The 25,045-nt window shown below is 39.6% G+C and overlaps 4 protein-coding genes across 7 annotated transcripts; 3 read left to right on the forward strand and 1 right to left on the reverse strand.

The window, feature by feature from the left end:
* Positions 1 to 3,479: 3,479 nt before the first annotated feature.
* Positions 3,480 to 11,774, reverse strand: LOC115767076 (glutamine synthetase 2 cytoplasmic). 3 transcript variants are annotated; one of them, XM_030711219.1, is made up of 5 exons: positions 11,481 to 11,774; positions 9,198 to 9,370; positions 4,778 to 5,118; positions 4,528 to 4,719; positions 3,480 to 4,468 (listed from the first exon to the last, which is right to left on the reverse strand). In XM_030711219.1, exons 1-5 carry the CDS (start codon positions 11,489 to 11,491, stop codon positions 4,076 to 4,078), a joined length of 1,110 nt encoding a protein of 369 aa, XP_030567079.1. In that variant the 5' UTR covers positions 11,492 to 11,774; the 3' UTR covers positions 3,480 to 4,075. The 3 variants fall into 3 exon arrangements, with proteins under 3 accessions (XP_030567079.1, XP_030567076.1, XP_030567077.1); XM_030711216.1 differs by having other exon boundaries at positions 9,198 to 9,382; XM_030711217.1 differs by lacking the exon at positions 11,481 to 11,774 and adding an exon at positions 9,528 to 9,692 and having other exon boundaries at positions 9,198 to 9,382.
* Positions 11,775 to 15,957: 4,183 nt separating this feature from the next.
* LOC115766998 lies at positions 15,958 to 16,761 on the forward strand. The gene has a single exon (XM_030711120.1). It carries the CDS (start codon positions 15,958 to 15,960, stop codon positions 16,759 to 16,761), a length of 804 nt encoding a protein of 267 aa, XP_030566980.1.
* Positions 16,762 to 17,100: 339 nt separating this feature from the next.
* On the forward strand, positions 17,101 to 18,991 carry LOC115767044 (odorant receptor 10a). Of its 2 annotated transcripts, XM_030711175.1 has the most exons (5): positions 17,101 to 17,901; positions 17,975 to 18,162; positions 18,254 to 18,543; positions 18,608 to 18,760; positions 18,817 to 18,931. In XM_030711175.1, exons 1-5 carry the CDS (start codon positions 17,366 to 17,368, stop codon positions 18,868 to 18,870), a joined length of 1,221 nt encoding a protein of 406 aa, XP_030567035.1. In that variant the 5' UTR covers positions 17,101 to 17,365; the 3' UTR covers positions 18,871 to 18,931. The 2 variants fall into 2 exon arrangements, with proteins under 2 accessions (XP_030567035.1, XP_030567034.1); XM_030711174.1 differs by having other exon boundaries at positions 18,254 to 18,760; positions 18,817 to 18,991.
* A 1,296-nt stretch (positions 18,992 to 20,287) lies between these two features.
* On the forward strand, positions 20,288 to 21,583 carry LOC115766999 (gustatory receptor 10a). Its single transcript, XM_030711121.1, has 2 exons — positions 20,288 to 21,364; positions 21,425 to 21,583. The coding sequence occupies exons 1-2, from the start codon at positions 20,288 to 20,290 to the stop codon at positions 21,581 to 21,583; spliced, it is 1,236 nt and encodes a 411-aa protein (XP_030566981.1).
* The last annotated feature ends 3,462 nt before the right edge of the window (positions 21,584 to 25,045 follow it).

Consider the following 25,045-nt stretch of genomic DNA (forward strand, 5'->3'; position numbering starts at 1 on the left):
AGTTAATTCAATTTAATTCAATTAAATTCCTTTTTTTTACTAGTTTCTAAGCATTGTTTTAGCTTTTTTTAATGTGTTTATTTTGATTTTGTTATCACTGAAGTCATATATCGTATGTAATTTACCGAATGTATTCTAATGCAGCAACGCGCTTCCGTTATTCAATATCCTTTGATTTGCACTTCATGACAAGACCATAAACATGCCCACATAAATATGTAGTTACTAAGTGAATAATGTGTCACAAATCTTAATTCAGTATGCATGCACATACATATGTATGTACATTTATTAAGATGTTCTACCGATTGTATTCACGCATTTTTTAAGAATTCACTCACAGAAATTCTCTGAAATTAGAAAACTTTCAACTATCCAATCAGCAGGGACTTCAATAGATCTCACATCAAGTTTTCCAAAATTCTTAAAAAAAGGACTCGTCAAATATACATAGATAACAATTTAAGGTGCCAAAAACAATTTCACTTGCTTATTTTGAGTGAAAAATGAGTCCGAAAGATAAAAATCTGTGTAAATTCTTTTCAGCTATATACATATTTATTACCTTAAAATGGGAGTTCTGTTCCTTGTTTGTAGTGTGGAAAACATTGCAATCATGTTGCTTTTCCAGTGCTGCACAATGTGTCAGTATTAAATGTTTTGATTAGCGAACACTATTCAAACCTACAAATTCCATTTGCATTTGTAAATGCTTCAGACTTCTTTCGAAGTGAACATTCCCGACTCCACAAAACGTAACAAATATAGTTCCTGCTCTTTCCTTCGCTCTCTGCTTCTTCTCTCTCTAAACGGGCAACATGTTAATAAATGTATTACTAAGTATGTCTGTACAACTAAATCTCGACAGAAACTTAACGTATTAGTTGAATGTTAATGCGCACAATATTTAATTACAATCGTACATTGCCTTTAATGTGTACGATTTGCTAATTTTACGCACTAAATGTTATTTAATTAAGTTCAGTTTTTGCTTTTACTCAAACTGTATTGACACAAGGAATTTACAACAAGAAAAAATGAAAGCTAAGCTCACAAACAAATACCAAAAGCAGCATAAATAATGGACAAACATATCTGTAAAGCACTTATTACCATATGTATGTGTGTACGTGTTTGCATGTATTTGCATGATTTGTTATGTGCTTGTCTAGGCCCATGCTAAGTTGACAGGTTGTTGTCAACATGCAGTTGGCAGAGCCGGCGATAAATTATAAATATTTGATATAAGTACAACTGTCAATCACCAGTTGGTTTGGCGTTGACCCACACTGTGCATTGCAAATATTTACAAGGCAGATAAACTGTCTGTTTAAATGTTTGACAGGCAACATGTGAAAGTGACGCCTAATTTTAGCATGGCCATAAGAAAAGCTGCAGCCTCTGTGCAAATGTTTACCCCTAGTCGAATTGTGAATTGTTGCTAATTAAACAATCAATCAGCTGACTAACTGACCTGACTTCTCGGCCAAACTCGTAACGTGTTGTGCTGCGCACTTTGATAAATTGCTTATCAAATTGAAATGCAAATCACGTAGGAGTGGGGCTTGGGGCTTGCGGGTTCGTTGATCAGTTGGCGGCGGTGGATAATTTGTTTGTTGCTGTCTCGATATGCAAATTTACTGGCACAAATACATGCACATATACATACATAAGGTATCTGAAAATACATATATATACTTATATATATATATATATACACTTAATGTAATACAATACTTAAATGAATGATTCAGCTTCCATTTATACAACTTGTTCAGACCGAAATTGATTTATTTCACTTGAGTTTTCTTAAGTTTTTTTTTTTTTTTATATATTTAATTAATTACTTTTTGTTTTGTTTATTGTTACTTGAAACACATGTTCACAAACACACACAATACACTGAGAGAAAAAATGCTATATTTAAGGTAAAAACTTTGAAATACCGAAAGTGTTTGTTTAAGTATACAAATGAACATGATGATACTTACATTTGTAGTAAATACTATTGAAATATTGTGTTGTAATTGTTCCAAAATTTATAAAAATCAAAAAAAGAAGAAAAATGCGAATAAAGTTAACGACACTTAGTACTCGTATACATACATATTATGTGCATAGATGCCGCTATGGCATGCTATATACTATAACTAATCAAACATTTTGTGGACCGTTGTTAAAACAACAAATGCAAACACTTCGTAATACACAATTTACAAGGCTGAGGCCAGCAAATAAAAATTAAAATAAAAATAACAATTACAATATATATATATATATATTGAACTCAAACAACAGACAACAGACAACAAAAGATTCGTATACAATTTAGTATAAATCACAGGAATATATATACATTCGAGTAAATAAAATGGTAGAAAAATCAAAATTCAATAGAAGTACATGTTATTATTACAAGGTTCTTGATTACAGCCAAGCGATATTTTTGCGGGTATATTTGAGATTCAAACAAGGCTGCAAACTGGTTTGCAATCAAACCATTACGGATTTCAAACTTTATAAAATGTTGTACAATGCACCGAACCTTAAACCAAGTCAATTCTCCAAACAAGACAAATCGATTGCCGAAAAAAGGAGTTAAGGGCGTTCAGGGTTCAGGGTCAAAGTACAAATAACTTTGGCTCCAATCATTTTGGGAGATGTCAGATGTCATTTGATTATGAAAATATTTACGGTTTGCCATATTTTCAGTACAACGGGCTATAAGAAACTGAAAATTTAACTATAAACAAGAGATTCTAGTCGGGAGCTCCCGACTAGGGGATACCCTGAACCATCTTCTTCCTTGGTGACTCTAGCTGTTATTATTTACAAAAATTGCCCAAAAAACAGAATATCGATATCGATTTTTATCGATTGCTCTGAAACGGAGTAAGTTATCGATTATCGGAAACAAACTCGATCTGCGCGGGAACTAGGAGCATCTACATCTAAAATTTCAAGTCTCTAGCTCTTATAGGTTCTGAGATCCTTGCGTTCATCTCTTATACCCATTTTAAATGGGTTCATACAAAAGCAACACCTAGACTATTCCTGGCATTTAATTTAGTTTTTACTCGAATAACTTTACCAAAACTTACGGCTTTTACGTGCACAGTAGCATTTAAGGACTTGAATTGAGTTTTTCTGAATTTTCTCTTTATGTAATTTGAATTCGTGCCAAATTAAAAAGCTTGCAAGAAACAAGAATCCTTCAGTCCGCATAAATTGGCCAGAACTGAACAGATTGTCTTGCGTGAACCGAAATCAGGTATTAATATCTAGGCTGATTCTTTAAAGCCTAGAATGTATAGCTTTCAGCAAAAAAAAAAAAATGGAAATTTGTTAAATTTGTAAACAAAATATTAGAGTCAAAACATTTTCGAACCAAATCGAAAGGCAACTTTTCTGTCAAATCACTTTCCAGTTTTCCAACGCTTCAATAAAATGCCAGCATTTTAAGTTTTTTTTCGTGCATTTACTTAACTAAGGAGTATATGTATGTACGTATGTTTGTATGCGTATATATAGGTATTGATATTTTAGGTAATTAATTAATGTTAAAATAATATCATTAATAGTTATGTTTCCCTCCGGTAGCCGGAACGTTGTCTTCTCTGTTTCGCTACCTATCGGTTTTCGGTTCATCTTGTTCAGCTTGGTGGGGCTTGTGTTTGGTGGGTGGGTGGTTGGTGGTGGGTAGTGTACTTGTTAATGTTGTTGTGGACCCTTCGATGGGTAACAATCGATCGCTTTAAACCTACTTCTTCAACGTGCTCTGTTAATCTCTATAACCTAACAACAATGTTTAACAACAAAAAAAAAAGCTCTTTATGTATATATATATATATATATATATCTTTAACATCTGCTTAAATGGTCTCGTTTAGAACTGGACCGAACAATAAAAAAAAAAAAAAAAAACTACGTTGGGTACACATTGTATAGTATATGTTTTGATTGTGTATGGCTATGCCTATGCTTACTCCGCCTGGGATTGCGGCGGGTCCGGGTCTGGTGAACAACATCGAGCTCCGCTAGATTTGGAGACGCAGATGCAGATGCGGCTGGTGCTCTACTCGTCCAAGCAGATGGTGCGCAAAATGGCCTCCACAACCGAATACGGATCGCAATTGGAGCTGGGGCGTCGATCCTCGAAGTAGCCCTTGCCATCATCGTTAACGCCGCGGGGTATGCGTATGCTGCAGCCGCGATTGGCGACGCCGGCGCTGAAATCGTTGATCGAGCTCGTCTCGTGCTTGCCGGTCAGACGGCGTGCATTGTCCTGGCCCTGTTTGGGATCGTAGGCGCGAATGTGGCGGTCGTGGCACTTGGACAGCTTGGCGACAGCCTTCTCGATTTCTCGTATGCCGCCGTCCTCGCGCATCACCTTTGTGGACACGTTGGTGTGGGCGCCCGCACCATTCCAGTCACCCGGCATCGGCTTGGGGTCCAGAGTGGCCACAATCTGTATCGTATAGTCTTGCTATAGGCTTTGAGCTGTTTGCTAAGGGGACAACGACTTACGCCAAACTCCTCGGAGATGCGGTGCAAGAGGAATCGCGACATCCACAGATCGTCGCCAATCGAAATGCCCAGGCAGGGGCCCACCTGGAATTCCCACTGGGCGGGCATCACCTCTGCATTGGTGCCGGACACCTTGACGCCTGCATAGAGACAGGCACGGTAATGGGCATCGACAATGTCGCGTGCATAGACCTGGCAATTGGCATCGGATTAGTTGATACCAAAGTCTCGTTTCAGTCAATCCACTCACCTTATTGGCACCCACGCCGCAATAGTAGGGACCCTGTGGTCCTGGGAAACCGTTCTTGGGCCAGCCAAGTGGATAGCCATCGAAGTCAAGGAACGTGTACTCCTGTTCGATGCCAAACCAAGGCTCCTCCTCGATGCACTTGTTCACCACCTCCAGGCAAGATTTGCGCTTGTTGGTGGCCGTCGGTGTGCCATCAAACTTGTAGGTATCGCACATGACCAAAATGTTGTTGCCACGCCGGAAGGGATCCTTGTAGATGGCCACCGGATACAGATAAGTGTCCGAGTTGCTGCCCTCCGCCTGGTAGCAAGAGCTGCCATCGTAATTCCAAACGGGCAATTCTAAAGCGTCAGATAATGGGATAGGGCATTAAATCATTGTGCGCGAACTATGCGGTCAACAATTGGCCTCGTATGTCAATTTGCACTCGAAATGCGATACTCTTATTAATTAGCGTTAATTGGTTTCCGTTTTCAACTGCTCTTGCGCCACTTTCACGCCTGCCAACAACAATAACAATGACAACAACAATAACAGCAGCAACAACAACAACAACAACAACAACAGAGACAATAAGTGCCATTTCCTGTCTCGTGAAAGCCTTAAGTCCGCATATTACTGTCATTTCTAATATGCATATTCTTATATATTATTATGTACATATTACATTGTATATCATCATATTCTATTATAAAATGCAACTCAAATTAGTTATTGCGCACTTGTGCATTAAATTTCACAACCACAACAACAACAACTCGACCCAACCCTGTACATCAGCATTGTCTGTCGTGAACCAGCCAAACAACAACTGCCGGAAAACTTGCGTTGCATTTTAATCGTCCCCAACTGAGCTACACTACTTGATGATCCGATCCGCTCGTTGCCGATCTGGCAGCGCTGGTCGCGTGTCTCGTGACACGACTGACATCAAGCACGACACAGCTCGTGCTCGTGCTAGAAAACCTAACTTGGAGAAAATGACACTCCAAAAAATACAATTGCTACACTTTTGGAAATCCCAAAGTAATTCATATTTTAAAATATTTCGAATATTGTTTCTAAATTTTGGAAAGTTGCCAAAAGATTTACATTTAATATTTTTTCTAGTTTTTTAAACACATTTTCCTCTGTTGAAGTCAAAGAACTGTACTCAAAATATACATTTGTAGGAATTATTTGCTCAGACTTCAAACAATTTTCATTCAAAGACCATTTTCTATATGTGTTGCTATTTTCTATGGGAGTTGCGATTGGCGGGCGTAGTCGGATATCGGAACACTACATTAGACGGGCAGTTTGTCGCTTGGTTTGTCTATAAAAATGCTTAACTTAACTAATACTGAATATTCTAGAGAAATTGTATAATCAAAATGAGGTCAGATAATGTTTTCTAAGAATTGAGTGTATATTCTGTCCGATTTTATAGCTAGAAGCAGACAACAAATTCATATATTGTATATGGCTTTAGCTTTTGATTGATAATTAAAATAATCTAACATAATTTGTATAAAATATATATATACGTATATAATGCATAAATTAATATCAATTTATTTATGCACTATAATTGTTGCTACTATTTTTGAACTTATTATAATAATAACTATTGTTATTATTTTTTTAGTTATTATTAGTATTATTATCAATTTATTATTATTTATATAATGTGTTTTGTTTTAATTAATGCACGAATAAAACAATAATTATAATTAATATTTAAATTGATTAATGATATTGCTATAATTATTATTATTATTTTTATTATTATTTATATCGAAATTACATATTATTCACGCGGCTCGTGACACGCGCTCATCTCTAATTATTTTTGTAGCGGTATTAAATAGTTGGCATACTCTGGCATTCTACCCGCTTGTTTCTAGCTTGGCGAATTTCTTTAATAACAAAAAATGCAAAAAAATAATAAAGTCAAAGAGAGGGCAGCGGGGGGCAAAGGGGACACGGGCGCGGGCGCGGGCTAAAATGTGTTATTAAAGTTGGTAATAGAAAAGTTCTATTATTAGAGCCGACTGCCGTAGCTATCAGAGCGTCAGCTGTTACCTTGGGCAAGCGTTTTCATTTACAATCTCGTGCCTCACGCTTGCTCCAAGCCCCCTTGGCCAGCTGACCCCCCACCCACCCAGCGGCAGTTGTGATATCGCCGCGGGCCAGGTGCCATATAGACCCCATAGACTTGATAAACAGCCTCAAGTTAAATCGTTGTCAAGGGCTGGCGCCCGGCCGAGCACCAAGGATGAGCCAAATTGGCCATTGTTGGATTTGTTATGCATTTGTGGCCAATTTGCGATTGCCCTTCGATATGCAAATGGGACCCTTTAATGCCATTTGAAACCAAATGCATATCCATAATTAATGAGTATCATTTGCCTCAATTGCGGCGCTCGTTGAATTTGCGCATTGCAATTACTTGGGTAATTGCTTGGAGCTTGGAACTGGCCAAGTAAAACCCCACCAAATCACTTGACAATCGCTTTGGTATATGTGTATTTTCAAGTTCAGCATATATATGTATATGGATGACGCCCACACGGACCGTGCTGCTGATTCAGGCACGCGTCGCCGGCGTGTGCTGTGGGCAACAATATTACGCATACGCCGCATACGCCAGCTGCCAGATGTCGCCTGTGCTTTTCGCAGTGCGAACTGTTTCGGAAACGTGTTGGCACATTTCACACCTATCTGTCTGCATCTGTAGCTCAACGTAAATACATACATACGAGATGTACATATACATATTTATCTATGCACACACATGTGGCCTGCATAGACACAGTTATCAGCACAGATTCTTAATTAGTAATTGTGTACAATTTGGTCTTCTGTTGTGCCCGATTAATAATGAGCAACAAAATATATGTGACACAATGAAAAAAAAACATAACGTAACGTAATTAATAATCTATTAAAACATTTTAATAACTTGAGTAGCAAGAGCATTAGGCACCAAAAAATAAACAAAGTCATTAAACAAAGTATTAAAGCATTTGTTAAATGTGGCGCAAGAGTCCAAAGAAGGAACTACATGTATTTAATCAATTCTCTCTATATTATTATTGTTGATGCTCTTGTTGTTGTTGTTGTTGCATTTTGTATTTATTTGTTGCTGCACTTCCGAGTTAAAATGATTTGCACATATTTGTTGCGCTTTTGTTTAATTACAAGTGCTTAACCTGTCTTTAAACTATATTTAGAAATATAATATACATGGATTATACGAAATTGTACATTATAATATATATATATATTTTCCAATGAAACAATAAATACTAGTGCACATTGCGCATACGTCGCGTTATCCGGCACATGAAAATCCTCTTAAATTGGGTTTTTGTTTTTCAAAACCCGATCTCCAGTCGACGGACACGCGCCATGTCTAATTGCGGTCATATACTATATAAACTAATATAATTGTGACTGCTCGGCAAACACATTAGAGCGTAATCAATTATCAGCGTGAAACCCCTTTTAAGTTGTACGCCTTTATGAACGAAATCGCACTATCAAAAAGTCTGTACTCAAAATTCAACGTCTATAAACTGTGCCACAATAAACGTTTGTGCGCCAACTTCCGAGCCGAACCCCCAGTCCCCCAGGCGTTGGGTTCGTGCCAGGCCAAAGGTCAAAGTTTCTACTATGCGGGAAGTGCAGCTAAGCTAATTGGGTATTGCTCTTATTGAAATAGACAGATATATATGTATGGGTATACAGGTCTTACGAGATTTTATCCTGCGGAAGTGATTTGCATATAGTATCATTGTCTACATATGGTTTATAGTATCTACATCCATATTTGGTAGATAGATTGATAGCTAGATATAGATATGGGTATGAAGGTTTTACGAGATTTTATCCCGCGGAAGTGATATATAGTAGGTATTGTCTATATCTAGTATATAGTATTTATATGCATATATATTTGATAGATAGTATCTATATTTTTATTTTGATAGATAGTTTCTGTAGTTTAACTGATTGATTCTTGATTTTGATTTTTTTCTTGATTTTAACAAGAAGCTAAGAAAGTATTTACTTTCTACGCAGACCCTACATAGACTTCCTATTGGAAACGAAATGTACCCAGCACAGTTGTGTTTGGGTTGATTTGTTCGTTTCACGCAGTCTCTATATATGGCTTAGCCGTTAATCTCTTCTAAGCAGTCCCTGGAGAAGAGTAGTGCAACTGATATAAATCAGACAGACTGGCGGGCTGACATGCTGACAGGCACTCAGAGCTGCCAGTAGAAAACTATGTTAAGCCACTTGGCAGATGATTAGATTAGCCGGAGAGCGAGGCCAGGTCCGGGTGCGAGACCACGGTGCCAGTGCGAGTGTCTGCTAGGTCACATCTTGCGTGGGAATCAAATTCTTTTTTTTTTTTTTTTTCGTATGTGCTTACCCTTTGGGCTTGATGGTATAAAGTCGAGTGTACGATCCTTGCAGCGCAGATCCTCGCCAGTGCCGTCGATCCACACATACGTGGCCTGCACAATGTTCTCCTCTAGCGGCAGGGTCAGATAACGGTCCAGAATGGTCTTGTTGATGCGCGCATTGGGCGAGTCTTCCAGAATTCTAGAGGACATACTGGGGGGTTTAATGTGGGGAGCCAGGCAGGATTTGGGATATTGTGTGTGTGTGTGCGTGTGCGTGTGTGAATGAAAGTGAAATGGAAAGTAAACAGTTAGCTTTGTCCCACGATTTCAATGCACTCGTTAAGTTATCTGCGCACCTGTTTTTGTTTTTTTTTTACTCTTGCCTTTTTTCTATAGTATTGTAATTGTGTTTTTTTTTTGCTACTTTCGTTTTGTTCGTAAGGAACTTTTATTGGAATGCTTGAGTTAATATTTGCTGCGCGCGTAAACGTTACTGGAACACGACTAAGCTGGAATGCGTTATTCCAACTCAATTTATAACGACAAACTAAAGCCCAAACGACCGCAGCAACAAATTGTTATTACTGCTACTACTTACAACAAACTGAGCAGACAGCCGGCGGACGCAGCAGCAGCAGCAGCAGCAACAACAACTACAACATTCAATAAAAATATAAAAAAAAAGCACACACAAAAACAAAAACAAAAGCAAATGCTGTTGATGTCGTCAACGCAGCAGCAGCGACTGAGGCAGAGGTCGCAACGCGCCTACAACCCACCGTCGCCGTCGCCGTCGCCGCCACCGTCTCTGCTGCTGCCTCTGTCGCTGCTTGCTACGCGCTGACGGCCAGCGCATGCGCTGCTCTGCTCGCTTGCTCGTCTTCTTCTGCTGGCTGCTGCATGATCGAGAAACGGCAAAAGTCCCGGTTGCGCTTAGAGGTGCGCACGTGTCGTATACGATACGTTTACGATACGATTACGCTATTTTGATTTACGATCATCAAATTTGTAAGAGCTGCTGATAAGTATTCAATTTTAGTGCATGTCAGATTCAGATTTCTGTTTTCTGGATTTTGAAGAGAACACTTTTATTTAGCATACATTTTGGGATGGCATTGACAACAACTTTTTACAACTCCATTTCTTACAGTGTACTCATGAAAGTATGCTACCCCAAGAGAAAGCAACGAGCGAATCAAAATTAATTCTGTACACGTTTTGAATTTACAGTTAATTTATTACACGATATGTGTATTTACGGCACGCGCTCATCTCTAAATCCGATGCCGGCATAGATAACAACAGAACGTCAACTTTTTGCGATATGCAACGTCATTGCTATCGGCTGATGTCGGATGTACATACACCCATAGACTTGTGTGTATGCATGACTACCATTTCCCTACGCGCAGATATCTACGTATGTGGAAATCTATATGCTGGCATATAACTAGAGGTGCTCCCATGGATATAGATATAACTCTATGAGCGAGTGCTCTCTATTTAGGTCTGATCATTTGATTCCGTGTGATTATCTTGCTGCGAATGATTCTGTTTTGAGTAAATCTGCGAATTACTCGGAAATTGAATACATTGTTCAAGCTTAAACATATTTATGATGTATATAAGTATGTACGTGTATGAATATGAATATAAATTAATCAAATACTGTATATGATTCCCTTTTTCTTCCAGCGACATTTTTTGTATTTACTAAATGATTGTTACATTTTTTTTTAAAGAAAAGGGATTGGTTTCTATAAAAGGAATTGAGATCTACACGTTCGTACAGATAATAGATAATTTTCTAGCTCACTTACATTTTCTAAGGCTAGGAATATGCTCTAATTGATTTTATTATCAAGAAATTATAGATAATATGTACACTCAAATAAAATCGGAACTAAATTTTAGAAAAGCGTTGAATAACTTGCATACCTCCGAACATTTTCTTGCTGTACAAGATATAATTCTCTGAATTAGGAAAAATGGTTAAAGATGTAGCTTCTTTAAAAAAGCAGAACATATATTGAAACTAAGAATATGTTTTCTTAAATTCTAGTATCTAATCGGTTGACTACACAACAATTAATTGAGGTAATAACTTTGAGAATCCTTTCAAATCGGAAATATTTGATTATTAAGCAATTAAGTTGTCATTTCAATTTAATTTAATTTAAAAGTCTCTGAATAATACATATCAGAAGGATGCATCTGCTGATGTATGAATGATGTATGAATGTGTGTGTGTGCGTGTGTTTGTGTGTGTGTGTTTCGGTTCCACTATTTTTAGAAGCATTCCCACTTACGATGAATGCATGTTGCATAAAGTTGGGCGATATCTGTATTCGTAATTCTTATCTCGCACCGTTAATTGGCCAAAAATTGCGTATTTCGAAGTTGATTTTATTTGGTTTTGTTTTTGTTGTTGAGAAATAAAGTTCAACGAGCAGCTAATGATTGCGATCTTGACGATCTACTTTTGGCCGAAACGAAAATCCGAGTCCGAGTTAACTGGTTATGGACGAGCACGATATGGCGGGATTTCGAGTACTTGAGCTCGATTTGGTTCCTAAGTATAATAACAATGCTGCGTCGTCTGCGCGCGGTATCGAGAGACGATGGCGATTTTCTTGACGGACTGCGCACTTATAGCGTCGATTGATCAGCTTTTATACATGTCGGCTGCTCGGCTTCGGACGTGGACAGCAGCTGGGGCGGCGGTGCGATGCGGGGCTCTTGATTATATTTATGACGTCTGAAAATAACAGATAGACCTACAATGTGCTAATTACCTATTCAAGATTCTCGCACTTTGGGTTTGGCGCTGATTGCTTAATTGTCTCGTGTATGCCAACATATTTACATAGAGTATACATATACATATATCGTAGGCCTAAGATAGGGCTCAAGAATATTTTGACTACGCTCACATCATTTCCAAGGGCAATTAGTTCGCAAGCCTTGTACTAACAATCGAATATCCATGAAAATATATTCCAGCCACGATCTTCATTACAATGGATGCATTATAGTCTGCAAAAGTTTTGAATTCCAACAATGAAAAGGGTTCTTTGGCATTTGACCTGAACGCTCTTCTCACTTGAACTTATTGTCGTTTCTCTCTTACAAAAAACAACGCATTGCATCGCTTCTCGCAAGGTTCAGCAGTTGTTTTAAGGTCAAAACATAATAATTTGACAGTTTTGTGCACGCGCCGTTTGCATTACAAATTAATCTGGAAGTCAAACACCAAGAATAACGTTTGTCCGGCAACCTAAAAATAAACGCAAATAAAGGCAGCCAGACGACTGGACAAATGTTCGAAATAAAAATACTTAATTTTATTTAAACGCTTAATGAACAATTAACATAAAAACTTTTACACGGCGAGAAAAGTGCGGGGCTCAAACAATGCAACAGGAACAATTTGAACTAAATTCGAAAAAGTGATACGTTTTACAATTTCACGTTTAGCCGTGAAATGGGCTCAGCCTAAATATGTGAAATCGTTTTCGCAGGCAATTCGACTATTTGGGCGACTTTATGGCAATCCAAATTCTAGTAAATTCTAGATAAAGTAAATAGATAACACAAATTAATTCCATGTTTCTCTTTCACAAATTTGAATTTTGCAATTTCTGTAAATCTAAAACGATTTGGTTCAAGCTTAAAGAAAACATTTTCTCAATGTTTTTCTCTCAGTGTATGTATAGATAGAAAAGAGACAACAAGTGCAAATTATTTTTTCTATTGATCGATTGCCGACCGTCAGCTGCTGCTCGCTTCCCCTTCCTCGTTCCTCGATGCTCGTTCCTCGTACTATGTACGACGTACCACACTTCCACGTTCGACGTCTCACGTTCCAGCCGTTCACTAGTTTCGGCACTCGGTTCACGTGAATCGCGCATGCGTCCGTCGGCATTTTTGTCTGGCAATTTTTACGAGCTTTTTGGCGAACGTATTGAGACTCCATAGAACTGAGCCGAGCTGAACTGCTTTTCATTTCGATCGGCTGTGTGGGGGCCATAAACCTGGTCGCAAACTTTGATCTCTGATAGCATTTAGCCCTGGCTGCATGCGTAATACTCTGCGCAGAATGGTCAGGACAAGTTAATGAAAATAAATAAATTCTTGATAATTATGTGGTCGGCGCTGGTGGCCAGTGGCAACGATAACCAAAACACGAAGTAGGTGAAGATAGCTGAGGTGGTCGCTCGATCCCACGCGGCGTATGAGTAATTGAGGCAGGCCATTTGAAGAGGTCTGGCGCGCAGCTTGTTTATGGGCCAAATACAAGATTTACGAGCCGGCGAGCCCGACGGCTGTCGATTGTTTCAATTTCACAGCGCAGAAGAGTAATTAAGACTTTTCGAATATTCGCAAATTATAAAAGAACAACAAATAAATGTTCCAATTAAAAATGCCTGCTTAATTGTTATTCATCAAATGGCAATTTATGGAGCGGCATTCGTACTCGACAGACTGCGTATATTTCGCAAAAATTATATAACACGCACATCTAACACACACACACACACAGGCATATATTAGACAGATGCATACATACACACAAATATGTCTTTATGCTCATGAGCCCAAAAGCAAACTTTGACGTACTATCATAAAAATAAAAATCGATTCTTTGAATTCTTGTGCTTATCTGATATTTCTATACCTATTTTCATATTGTAGGAGCGCGGGACTGACTGGACCGGAAAATTAAATATAACTGCCAATGTTTTCTGCTTAATATAATTCGACTAGCAGATATTCTCTTTTGATTGGACAGCCAAATATATGTACATATATGCCAAAAATCAAGGCTTGACTTTAAAGTAAATCAATTGGCATAAAGTAAAAGTTTGTTGTTGTTGGTCAAATCAAAAGAAAATGTGCAAATGTATACATTATGGCAACCTTCTGCTGCCTGTAACACTTGCAACTGTTGCAGCAACCCACTCTTAGCACTTCTAATAATTGCAGGGTATATTAATACCATACCATATATGCAATATGAAAACCTTCTGCTGCTCGTATCATTTGCAACTGTTGCAGCAACCCTCTCTTAGCAATTTTTGATAATTGCAGGGTATATGGTATTAATAAACGCGACACTTTTATATGAGCCCCCCCAATTGTCGCGTCCAACTCTATTAAACAATTTATGCTTTAAACAGCTGAATTGCTTAACTTCTTTATGGGTGCGCACAGTCAGGTCCCGCACGCGTATTTATTCTATAATAAACTTATCTAATAGTCATGTGCATTGCGGTGACAGCACCCAGCACCCAGCACCAAGTGTATCCCACATTGTACCCACAATATTATCATGAACACTAACGAGTCTGTCAAGGGCGCGCACACACACGCACCCAAGAAAATATATATAAAGAATATTCAAAAAAAAAAAAAAAAAAACAAAAAAAAAGGGCTTGATCTCGTGATCGGGTATGGGCTACACTGTCCAGCAGTCGGTATTCCCGCTTTCAATTTGATGAGCCGCCGGGTAAGTCCACATTAAAAACAATGCCCAGTCATCATCATCCGACGTAGTCAATTGACTACGCGGCTTGCCTCAATTTGTTGTAATTGGATTGCGTGCGACTCTTCTTCTTGTTGTTATTGTTGTTGTTGTTGCCGTTGCAGCCGGGGGCCGGGGGTCAGGTGCTAGTTTCAGTGCCAGTGCCAGTGCCAGTGCCGGTTGCCCCAACTGCTGGCTAGCTGCGATTTAGTAATAACCACAAAATGGAACAATTTCTGAACCTTCAATTAGCGTTGATTGAATTTGCAAAAATACTCGTCTAATTCTGGGCAAACGCTAGCCAGAGTCGCCTGGGTCGCCAGAGTCGAGCCCATCAAAAACTGGCCAATTTTGCAGTTTATATAACTTTTGCTTTTTGTTTCCACTATTTGCCCCCCTTGTTCTAATAGGTTTATTTAGTTCTTGCATCAGCATAAATCGCTAACACCTACAACATTTGCCACTTGACATAATGACAGCCACTTTTGAGAAGCACAATTGCTGAATATTCCAGCTGGCAGATGGATATATATTATATATATATTTTAGTTTGTAATATGCTTTAGTATTTAATATAATTAATATTTAAACGGCAAGTATATATTAATCGTATATTTTTAAAATTATAAACTTGCGATTCCTTTTTCGCTCCAAACTTCAATTTACTAGAGATCAAATATAGCCCGCAAATTCCATATGAAAATATGTACGATAGGCAATATTTTCAATTTAAAAATATAAATTAAATGATATGAAACTTTTTGAATATTTAATGACAAGCCAAGGCTTGAACCAAGAGAGGGAAACTTCAGCGCGAAAGTCTTATGCGAATCGATATGAATTACAGAAAATTAGTTAACTGCCTAAACGATTGAATAAATTTTAAATTTTATAAACTATTTTGGTGGTTCGAGTGCGCTCTCTAATCTTAAGAAATGCGACCGTATCACGGCTGTTACTGGGTTTATCAAAATTGGCTGCGATGCGTGTTTCACACACAGATTATTCATTGAAAATGATTAATTATTAATCAATAATTAGACTAGACTGCTTTGCGATGCGAAAATGAATTGAAGTAGGCTGGCATTTGGAATTTTCGCTGTCATAATAATATTCCATGCGGTTCTGTGCAGTCAGAAAGCATTTATCAAAATTGTCTCGAACTAATTCTCACACATTTTGTATATCACCCAAGGCACGCATATTGATATATTGAAGAAAACTTTTGAGATAGGTAAATCACAATCCAATATCCAACTAGAATGTCAAACAGCCGCATATTGAGCGCCGAGGAAGAGCTGCAGCTGGATGTCTGGCTCACGATCAAACAGATCAATCTCAACAATCGCACACGTCGTGATCTCTGCGATGTGGCGAATGTGGCGAAGCTGTTCAAGGAGCTCGATTACAAGCTGGTTGAGGCACACAATTACTTTTCGCACAGCAGCCTGTCCTTGAAGCTGCAGAACTGGGAGACCTTCAATCTGTTGGTGCTGCGCAAGATGGGCATGACTCTGTCACGGCAGGCGCTCGAGGATCTGGCCACGGGTAGTCTCGGTGCCATCAAATCGCTGCTCTACCATCTGATGTGTGCGGAGCGCAATGGGATCAGGCTACGTGCCGGCTCGCGCACATGTCTGACAGGCATTGGCACTGGGATTGGGACTGGCACCGATGTTGAGATGCCGGACGAATCGATCCCGATCCACACGAAGGTTGTGCGCAGCTGTGATCCGCAGTCGTTTCTTGATGCCAAGTATGAGGAGCTGATTCGCGAAAGCAACCAGATGGACAACTATATTAGCTCAATAACTGACAGGATTAAGCATCTGGAATCCGTCAAGCTGATCAAAGAGGATCGCATCAATTGCCTCATTGAGAATCTGGCCCTGCTTTCGGTCCGCACGCTAACCATGCAAATTCTGTGTAGAAATCCCAAATGGAAACAGAAACAGCTGCAAAAGCTGCAGCAGAAGCTGGATATAAGGCTCAAGAAAAAGCAGCTGAAAAGACAACAGAAAAAACTACATAAAAAACAGCTAAAAGAAACAATGGCTTTGAAATAAATTCACATTATGTCGGCTCGAATATTTTTGCCTCTTTTGTATTTTTAATATTTTTAGCTGAATTTCTTGAAATAGTCGAAAAAAAACATTGCAAATTTTCTCGCTGTGGCTTAAATTTTTCCCAATCCATTTCAAATCCTTGAGCGATGAGCGGATTGCCTGATTGAGATCATGCTTCATTTCCGCCCGTAACTAAAATTGGCGAAAATGGATTGTAAGAACCTTTTTTTTGATGCCATTCGATTACCCCACAAGCTCACTTGCAGAGATTTCTGTCGAATGTCAGTTTAAATGTGAAAGTAAATTTAAATTTCACAGACGGAACGCATATTTATGTATTTATTATTGACTTTCAAAATGATATAAGTGCAATGAACACATTAGCTGAATAATATTGCGAGAAGTAGACCGTCCGGCGCGGGCTGGACAGGTGCTCAGCTCTGGGCTGCAGAAATGTGTGAGAACGGGCAGCTTGAGCCTTGAAAGTTGGTAGCCCAACTTCTCTAATTGCCTGCACAACAAGTCAATTAGCGATTGGTCAAAGGCCAACAGGGCGTATAAAAACGAAAGCTCGCTTCGACGGCGCTTGAGAAACGTTTGGATTATGGCTGGCTACTTTGGATTCCGCTTCCTGTACAGGAATCAGCCGCTGTCGCTATACTATTACGCCGTGCCGCGTCTATGCCTGAATCTAATGGGCTTCTGGCCCGGACCGCTGCAGTGGAGGGCACTCGTCCATTTTGTGGTCCTGGCCATTGGCGTGGCAACCGAGCTGCACGCGGGCTTTTCGTTTGCGCGAGCGGGCAAGATAACCATGGCCCTGGAGACGTTCTGCCCGGCGGGCACCTCGGCTGTCACCTTGCTGAAAATGTTCTTCATGCTCCGCTATCGTCAGGATCTCCTATACGTGCTGACCCATCAGCGCCAGCTGCTGTTCCAAAAGAAGCCCCTATCGGTCGAAAAGAAGCAGCTAATGCGTCGCCATTCCGAAATGGCAGCCCGCTTCAACTTCTGGCCACTCTCCGCCGGCTTCTTTACGTGCACCATGTACAATCTGAAGCCAATCCTGTTGGCCATGCTGCTGTATCTGCAGGGACGGAGCGATGCGATTGCCTGGAGCACCACACCCTTCAATATGACGTGAGTTGGATTTGGATGGGGTATGGGGTACTTCTAGAGCAGTAACTGTTCCCATTTGCCATCCATGATGCAGCATGCCCCGCTGGCTACTCCATGCACCATACTTTCCGCTCACGTACATGTTCATCGCGTACACCGGCTACGTAACCATCTTCATGTTTGGCGGATGTGACGCCTTCTATTTTGAGTTTTGCGTCCATACTGCCACGCTCTTCAACTTTCTGCAGGCGGACACACGTGCGCTCTTCCGGCCGTACAAGGGTAAGGCCAAAAGGCAGCATCATCAGACCTCTAATACCAGCAGCTGCTCCTCCTCCTGCTCTTGCTCCTGCTCCTTTTCCTCCTTCGTCAGGACTGGCACAGATGATTGGCTTGCGCAGCACACGCTTCGAGGCGTCTCTGGTGCAGCTGATCGAGCGACACAACAAGATCTTCGAGCTGACCCACTTCTTTCGGCAACGCTACGCGATCATCACACTGGCCCACTTTGTGTCCGCCAGCATGGTGATCGGCTTCAGCATCTTCAATCTGCTGACCGTCGGCGGCAGCGGCCTGGGCACCCTGCTCTATGTGGGCTATACTGTCGCCGCCCTCAGCCAGCTGGTCATCTACTGCTATGGCGGCACTTTGGTCACGGAGAGCGTTAGTGCCATTCGCCTATTCGGGGGCGTCCCTATTGATTGTTTATCCATCTCATTTGTTGCAGAGCGCTCAACTGGCCACCGTGATGAGCACCTGTCCGTGGCACCTGTGCCTGCCCAAGCATCGGCTCTATGTGTATCTCTTCATCATGCGGTCGCAGCGCGCCCTCACCATGGCCGTGCCATTCTTCTCGCCCTCGTTGGGCACCTTTGCCGCTGTGCGTTCCAAATCGGAATCTTCGCATTTGTTGTTTAACTCCTTGTTATTTTTCAGATACTGCAAACATCTGGTTCTATTATCGCACTGGCCAAGTCTTTTCAAACCTGATCTCCTCATCTGCTCAATCTGACAAATATATCGCAATAAATGTGAAGCCAAACCAAATCCTTATTGCTTAAGCGATTGTTCAAAAAAGATTTTAAATATACTTATAACTCTTGAATATTTTGAATTTAAGATTAGGTGAATAATATGTAAAACATTTATGTAAATATGTATATCATCCCGAAATCGCAGTTGATATACTCGAAATATATCAATTATAACAATATTGAAGAACTGCCTTTTTATACCCTGAACCCATTAAAAATGGGTATAAGGGTATATTGTATTTGTGCAAAATCCAAATGTATGTAACAGGCAGAAGGAAGCTTTTCCGACCCCATAAAGTATATATATTCTTGATCAGCATCAATAGCCGAGTCGATCTAGCCATGTCCGTCTGTCCGTCCGTCTGTCCGTCCGTCTGTCCGTCCGTCCGTCCGTCCGTATGTATGAACGCAAGGATCTCAGAACCTATAAGAGCTAGAAATTTTAGATGTAGATGCTCCTGGTTCCCGCGCAGATCGAGTTTGTTTCCGATAATCGATAACTTACTCCGTTTCCAAGCAATCGATAAAAATCGATATCGATATCCTGTTTTTTGGGCAATTTTGGTAAATAATAAGAGCTAGAGTCACCAAACTTGACATATAGCTTTTAAAATAGAATATATATATGCATTTGATGTTGGAAGAAGAGGGTTCAGGGTATCCCCTAGTCGGGAGCTTTCGACTTGAGCCTCTTACTTGTTTTTTTACTCAAATAGCTCTATCTCGGATAAATGAAGTTCGATTCTGGAAAGATATGCATTCTTTGTCCTGTGAATAGTCTTTAGAAATGATTGAAATGTTTGAATTTATCAATTTATTGAAATTGTACTGTATTCCCTTCGAATGCCTGTCGATAGTAATAAGTTCATATGAGTTCAACACTTGAAATAGCTATAACTCGATTTAATAAAGTCCGATCATAGAAAGATTATCCATACGAGTCCGTAAAAATATCTTTATAAACAATTAGTTTTGAAACATGACATGAAGCATTTCTTTTAGACAAAAGTAAGTGGACATTAGAGTTTTAATCTGTAGAACTCTATATGTCCATGCATGTTCGCATGTAAATACGGCTTTGAATCAGATCTGAATCAGATCATCTGGCACATCGGCGCAAAAGTATTCTATAAGCCGAAGACAAGTATACTCTCTTGATTCCATCTCCCCCCCCCCCCCCCCCCCCCCCCCCCCCCCCCACTCACCTCTGCCTGCCACCATTATGCACCGTGTCAGTTGCTGCATGCGTATTGAACGTATCGCCATATCGACATGCAAGGCGCCACGCACCAGCACCCAAGCATGCCACAGCAACTGGCAACAGGAAACAGGCTGCCGCATTCAGTGCAAATGCGGCAAGCTGAGCGAACGGCATGTGCGATAGGCGTAGCTTCTGGGAGCGGCACGAGTACAAGTTCTACAGATACGGCCACATATATGCGAACATCTACGGCCAGGTGATAATCGATTATGTGCCGCAGCGCCAAATGCGGCCGGCGCTGAAGAAGTTGCTCATCGGCTACAGCCATGTGCTCAGCCTGCTGCTGATTGTCGTGCTGCCCTGCTACTTTGGCTATAATTATCGAGCGCTGACGGCAGCGGATGACAGGCGCATGCAGCTGGTGCTGTACGTATCGTTTGCCAATACGCTCATCAAATACGCGACGGTCATAGTCACCTACATGGCCAACACGTTCCACTTTAAGGCCATCAATCATGGCTGCACGCTGCAGCGGGCCCGCCTGGAAGCGGCTTTCGCCGCCAGCTACCGTGGTCCCAGATGGCCCAAGCGCAGCTTTGAGCGTTTCATGTACTTCAAGTTCGTGCTGATTAACATCATGATGATTGCCCAGGTGTGCGGCTTATTTGCGACGGCCGGCGCCGCTGGCGGGCAGCTTCGCACACAGTTTGCCATTTACTCGTTCGTGTTGTGGAACTACACGGAGAACATGGCCGACTATTTCTACTACATTAACGGCAGTGTGCTCAAGTACCTGCGCCTGCTGCATCTCCAGCTGTGTGCCGCTCTTGGTCAGCTGCGGCGTCTGCAATCGCAGCCGCTGCGGCGTGAATTGTGGATGAAGCATTGTGAACGGCTCTCGAATCGGATTGCCAGGCTGCGTGCACGTTTCGGGGATATACACGCCCTCTATGTGGGCAGCTTTCGGATGCATCAGTTCCAGCTGCTTGGTCTGATGCTGACCACGCTGATCAACAATCTCACCAATTTCTTTACCATCTTCAATATGCTCGCCACACACTCCCTCGCGAATGTCTCCTATTCGATTGTGGTCAGCGGCCTCTATGCGTTCGGCTTCTATGTGGACACCTACATAGTCACCCTGATGAACGAGCATATCAAGGTGGAGCAGACCCGTCTCGCACTCACCGTGCGTCGGTTCTGCGACTATCCGACGCTGGCAACGCCAAGGAGAAGTCTAAGCCAAGAGGTGCTCCATGCCAGTTACTCCAATCAATTGCTTGTCTCACATTGTTGCGCTTCTTTGCAGCTGGAACAGTTCTCTCTGCAGCTGCTGCAATATCGACAGCCCATGCTGTGCGGGCTGCTGCATTTGGACCGGCGGCTCATCTATATCATTTCGGTGACGGCCTTCTCCTATTTCATAACGCTCGTCCAATTCGATATCTATCTGCGCTCGACCAAGTAGCAGTCCATCCAATTAGCCAACGCGCATTCCAGTTAATTAGGTTAATTGGATCGTATCGGACTCAATTCAATTGCACGCACTACTTCGCTATGCGAGTCCAAGCTAAGTGAGTACTTTTTCCCGATTCGACCACAAAAACACGAGATTCAGAGCGATACGAAAGGCAACACCCAGGCAGCATACGTTTATATAATACGGATATAATATTCTTAGACTAGTGACTATCTTGTTTATATACTTATATATTCTTGATCAGCTGAGTTTTAAAGCTATCACCCCATTAATGGGTATGTATTTTAGTTAAAACTTAGTTAGGCAGCATATAGTCATATAAAGCACTATGGAGAACTATCGGTCGAGAAAAGAGTTTTTGTGTGAGCATCTCTTTTTCCTGTCAAGATATCTTGATAAGCCTTGGCATTTATTTCTTTCACTATGCTTTCCATATATGGGCAAAGTCATTTCAACAGCGGACCAATATATCATATATGTAGCTATCATAGGACGAAAACTATGTTCTTACATAAAAAGCAACTTTGTCGATCTTCAAGATATCTTTACCAAATTTGACACGTAGTAATTTTTCTATGGTTCTAACATATGGGCAAAATCTTTCTTACGTCGGAAAACTATCAAATGTTGCTATATAGAAAGAAATAGTCGAAAGATGGATTTTCTGAAGAAAACTTTTTTGTTTTTTAATAAATCTCGACAAAACATGCCATTTGAGTAGCTCCAAGCTCCTAACAAATGGGAACAATCGTATTAACATCGAAGAACTTTATCATATAAATAGCTCTATGGGAAGAGTATAGCGAAAAATGCGTTTTGTTTTGGAAAACTTCTCTGCTCGGCAATTATTCTATTCTTCTACCTATTCATACCAGAAAAATTGTACAAAATCGGACTAACATACCATTTGTCTCCTAATGTCTATAGGGGTGTTTGATCTTGTCTGTCTTGTTATACATAAAATAATAATTAAACTTGTATAAAAGCTTTTAAGTAATAAAATATTTTTTTTTTTTTATAAATCAGCCAAGGGCTATTTTAAATAAATTATAAGGAAACAGTTAATAAATCAAATTTTTAAAAATTGAACTTTGTGTGCATCACCGTGCACCGTGTCCACTTTGGGTCGTGCTTGTCGTGAGCGTGCTTAAAATGTCTGTTTCGTGCTCGTGTCTAGCTAAAAAACCAACCTGAAAATGCGGCACGACTCATTTGCTGGGCTGAAATCTCCAAGCGTTAAGTCCCAAATGAGGTACGCTCTAGTTGCATGTGTGCACACACACACACACACACACATATATATATATATACATAGGCATGTATACATGTGTGTATGTATGTATGACAGTCATTAGATAAGTAAATAAATTACGTATTGGATTTGTTGTTTATTACGAATGTCGCATCTTTTGATGAACTTTAAATAATAATACATTATGCAGAGTTCACAAATTGTTTTTATAACTAATTTGTGTGTACGTGTGTGTGTAGGTGTAGGTGTGTGTACATGCATACATATATAGTATATATGTATTTTAAATACAAACGTAGGTGTGCATATGTGCATGTGTTTGTGGATGTACACAAGTGCATTTGTGCCACGACCGCGAATTTCTGGAGAGTACCTTCCCCCACACACAACACCCCAGCTTTTTGAAGAGCTGCTCAGGAAAATATAGCATAAGTATGAGAAAAACAAAGCAAAGCAACTCTTTAGGCTTAGAGTTAAGAACACTCTCATTATGCACATTCGGAAAACCGAGCAGTATAATAAATATAGCTATAGTCCCATGTAGATGAAATCAGGATTATGCTGAGAAGAAAGCAGTTGAAGGCGAGAGGAAATTAATAGCTCTGTATTCTGTATAGAAATTGCGCTATAAAATATATCAATTGAAATCTTAGCTAAATGGATTTTTATCTGCTTGCAGATAGTTTAACAATTTTAACTACGCATGTGAACTCATTGTAAACTACATACTTACATATGTATTATATGTATATATGTGCTGGTATATAACATATTATTTAAATTTAATAAGCAATCAAATAGGTACATTTTGTTTTTAAGCAAAAAATGTAACACTTAACAACAAATCTCGTGATGATACTTCATGAATATCTTGATTTCAATAAATCATTACTTTTGTTTACGAGCACAGAATTAGTGAAGGGCCTGAGGGGCGTGTGTGTGTGCTGGGGGAGGTATGAATTTTGAACGGGGGGGCTACGATCAAGCAGCAACAGCTTTTCAATCAATTTGAACTAAATTCCTTAAGCTGATATTTAAGATGTTCGAGCAGATATCACAGCCCGCAACTGAATAATTTCAATTCTCAAATCTACAATAAATAGCATGTGCTGCATTACGGATTATTATACTTAACTATATAAATTTATGTAATTTTATCTGTTTTTTGTTTTTTTTTTTTTTCGTTATATTTCATTTTTTGTTTTCATTCAATACCGACAACAATAACTGATAAAGGCACCATTTTGATGAAATGCTTCCACAAAAATTGTAAGTATACGCTGACAAAATTTACGATATTCATCGTTTTGTTCATCATGTAGATGATGTAGCACAAAATTGTTTTGAACAATGGGATCGTTAAATGCCTTTCAGTATTAGTTTTAATACACATTATAAATATGTATTGTTTTCTGTGTTATGGTATTATTTAATTTATCTAATAAATGTTTTTTTTCTTTTCATTTTTTTTTTTTTTCGTTTTGGTAAATTCTTGCATATATTTTCTAAGGCTACATCAAAAATTGTCATTTGTTTTTTTTTGTTTTTCATTTTTGTTTTCATCATTAGAAATAGGGCATTTCATAGATAAGCAATGTATGTGTATGTAACTTGGATATACTCGTAAATGCGTTAATTAATTGCATTTAAGGCTTTGGAACAGTTACCTTGACTTTGAAATATATATATATATATATATATATATATATATATATATATATATATATATATATATATATACTATATTCTATTAGAAAAGAAAGTTTACCGCATTTGGGCTTAAAACCCCATAAGTATTTGAAATTCTTCTATATGAGCTACATACAGTAAGTCGTTATTAAATACTTATAAGATATACACTCTCTGTTATTTATCTATCAACTATTTAAATATGTCCCCACATACGTTTCCAACCATGCATGTGTAAAATTTGCCTTTGATTTTCAATTTTCATTCCATTTCTTTTGTATGTTGTATGTACTTTAAATTGCTTTCCGTTTAAATTTTGCTTACACAGGCGCAAGGTACTTCACTAAGAGATTGCAAGGCGGGTGTTTGGTAGGCAGAATATTTATTAGATTATCGATTGAAAGACAAAATCCGTACAATATGTACATACTTAAAGAGTGAAGGAGTCTATTCGGCACACATACAGTGGCCACTAATATTAATGAAAGTAAGTGTATCATAAGAGCCAC

Source organism: Drosophila novamexicana, unplaced genomic scaffold (genome assembly GCF_003285875.2).
Source record: "Drosophila novamexicana strain 15010-1031.04,08,12 unplaced genomic scaffold, DnovRS2.1 tig00001302-arrow-arrow-pilon, whole genome shotgun sequence".
Lineage (NCBI taxonomy): Eukaryota > Metazoa > Arthropoda > Insecta > Diptera > Drosophilidae > Drosophila > Drosophila novamexicana.

Excerpts from the sequence above, each read along its gene's own strand:
- LOC115767076 (XM_030711216.1), bottom strand. Across the intron at positions 5,119-9,197 it reads TATACCATCAAGCCCAAAGG|AATTGCCCGTTTGGAATTAC; the intron begins GTAAGCACATAC and ends CTGACGCTTTAG. Across the intron at positions 4,720-4,777 it reads GCGGCGTGGGTGCCAATAAG|GTCTATGCACGCGACATTGT; the intron begins GTGAGTGGATTG and ends GCCAATTGCCAG.
- LOC115766998 (XM_030711120.1), top strand. The coding sequence starts at position 15,958 with ATGTCAAACAGCCGCATATTGAGCGCCGAGGAAGAGCTGCAGCTGGAT.
- LOC115767044 (XM_030711174.1), top strand. The coding sequence starts at position 17,366 with ATGGCTGGCTACTTTGGATTCCGCTTCCTGTACAGGAATCAGCCGCTG. Across the intron at positions 18,163-18,253 it reads GCTCTTCCGGCCGTACAAGG|GACTGGCACAGATGATTGGC; the intron begins GTAAGGCCAAAA and ends CTCCTTCGTCAG. Across the intron at positions 18,761-18,816 it reads CGTTGGGCACCTTTGCCGCT|ATACTGCAAACATCTGGTTC; the intron begins GTGCGTTCCAAA and ends GTTATTTTTCAG.
- LOC115766999 (XM_030711121.1), top strand. The coding sequence starts at position 20,288 with ATGTGCGATAGGCGTAGCTTCTGGGAGCGGCACGAGTACAAGTTCTAC. Across the intron at positions 21,365-21,424 it reads GGAGAAGTCTAAGCCAAGAG|CTGGAACAGTTCTCTCTGCA; the intron begins GTGCTCCATGCC and ends GCTTCTTTGCAG.